This window comes from Orycteropus afer, unplaced genomic scaffold (assembly GCF_000298275.1).
Source record: "Orycteropus afer afer isolate SDZICR_OR568_19922 unplaced genomic scaffold, OryAfe1.0 scaffold01229, whole genome shotgun sequence".
Lineage (NCBI taxonomy): Eukaryota > Metazoa > Chordata > Mammalia > Tubulidentata > Orycteropodidae > Orycteropus > Orycteropus afer.
In genome coordinates this window covers 87,717-89,172 of record NW_006922816.1, presented here as the reverse complement: position 1 = coordinate 89,172, position 1,456 = coordinate 87,717, and the positions used below count along the sequence as shown (strand labels likewise).

The window sequence follows — 1,456 nt, the reverse complement described above, 5'->3', positions numbered from 1 at the left end:
ATATATACATATCTACATACAAAGTGAAACCTGTGATGGATCTGCCTTGTTTTTCTAGGTCTTGCAAGTTTTCCACCTTTGATGGTGCAGTCTTCTCACTTTTCTTTCACTCATTTTAGTGGAAAATATTTGCATTTTCTTTCTCTGACAGGTTTCTGCCTTATAGGTTCTGGCTTTCTCAGGTTTCTCTCTCTCTGTCTCCCTACCCCCACCCTGTGGTGTGTGTGCGTGTGTGTTTGTGTTTTAGAGAGAGTGTGTTTGTGTCTAGAAAGTCTGCTATGAAGTACTCATATAACAGTTGTGTTTTGTAGCTGAAAACTGTCAAAAACCCATTTGTGTTTGAAGCCAATGCCAATTAATTTGTCTGTGGATTTATGCTGCAGGTTGCTTGTGGTGGATGTCACATGCTGGTTTTTGCTGTTCCACGGCTTAATGTGGCAGAAGACCGACTTAATGTAGCAGAAGAAATTGACATAGATGAGACAAATGATTCTTTCCTACCTCCTCTGGTTTCTCTGCCCCTGGGCAGTTTGACCTCAGGAAGTAAACTGCAGAGAACAATATCAGCCCGTGTTAGGCGGAGAGACAAGGTACCATCGTGGCCTATTCTAATAGTATTATCTAGCATTGCAAAGAAAACTGGAAGAAAAAAAATCCATTTTCTTTTAAAATCGAGGAAGGGTCTTTCTCATCAATTTACTAAACAGATTTATAAAGTGAATTCAGAGTTTACTTGTTAAGCATACAAGTTCAAAATTTTCATAAGTAACATTTGTTTATAAATGTTGGAACTATGCAAAGCATCATTCCCTAAGCCTGTTTTATCATTTCAGATTGAATGCTGAATTTTTCTCAACTGTGTGTGAATTGACTTAAGCCTGCCACATGCTTTTATGTTTTAGTTACACTTTTGGGGCGGAGAGGAAGGTTATACATGATAAATAATTGAAACGTGGAAAACAAAGATATAAGGGCTTCAGTTTGAGAGAGGAATATTCTCTGTCCAAGTTACAAAGTCTTCTGTGCTTTATAATTGTTTTGCTGACATATGTTTTTCAAAATAAGAAAATGCAGATAATTTTTTTAAAGCATACATTCCTTATTTAAAAATTGCTCTATCTAAAGTACTCATTTTGAAGGTTAAGTTTGGCTTTTTATTATGAAAACATGTATATGGAAACATTGAGGAACATCCCATCAGTGTTTTATTGTCAAGGTGCTCTGGTGGCATAATGGTTATATAGCATTTGGCTGCTAACCAACAGGTCAGTGGTTCAAACCCACCATCGCTCCATGGAAGAGAGATGAGACAGTCTGCTTTGGTAAAGATTTACAGCTTTGGGAACCCTAAGGGGCAGTTCTACTCTATCCTGTAGGGTCACTATGAGTTGGAATCCATCCCATAGCAGTGGGTTTTTTGTTTGTTTGTTGTTATTTTTGTTTGCTTATATTTAAT

The 1,456-nt window shown here is 37.2% G+C and overlaps 1 protein-coding gene across 1 annotated transcript in view; it reads left to right on the top strand.

Annotated features, from left to right (window-relative positions):
* RPGR (retinitis pigmentosa GTPase regulator) overlaps positions 1–1,456 on the top strand; it is a 49,512-nt gene that overhangs the window by 37,799 nt on the left and 10,257 nt on the right. The window contains exons 7-8 of the mRNA XM_042783452.1: positions 59–84; positions 384–590. Of these exons, the coding sequence (XP_042639386.1) occupies positions 59–84; positions 384–590 (233 nt within the window). The remainder of the gene's footprint in view (positions 1–58; positions 85–383; positions 591–1,456) is intronic.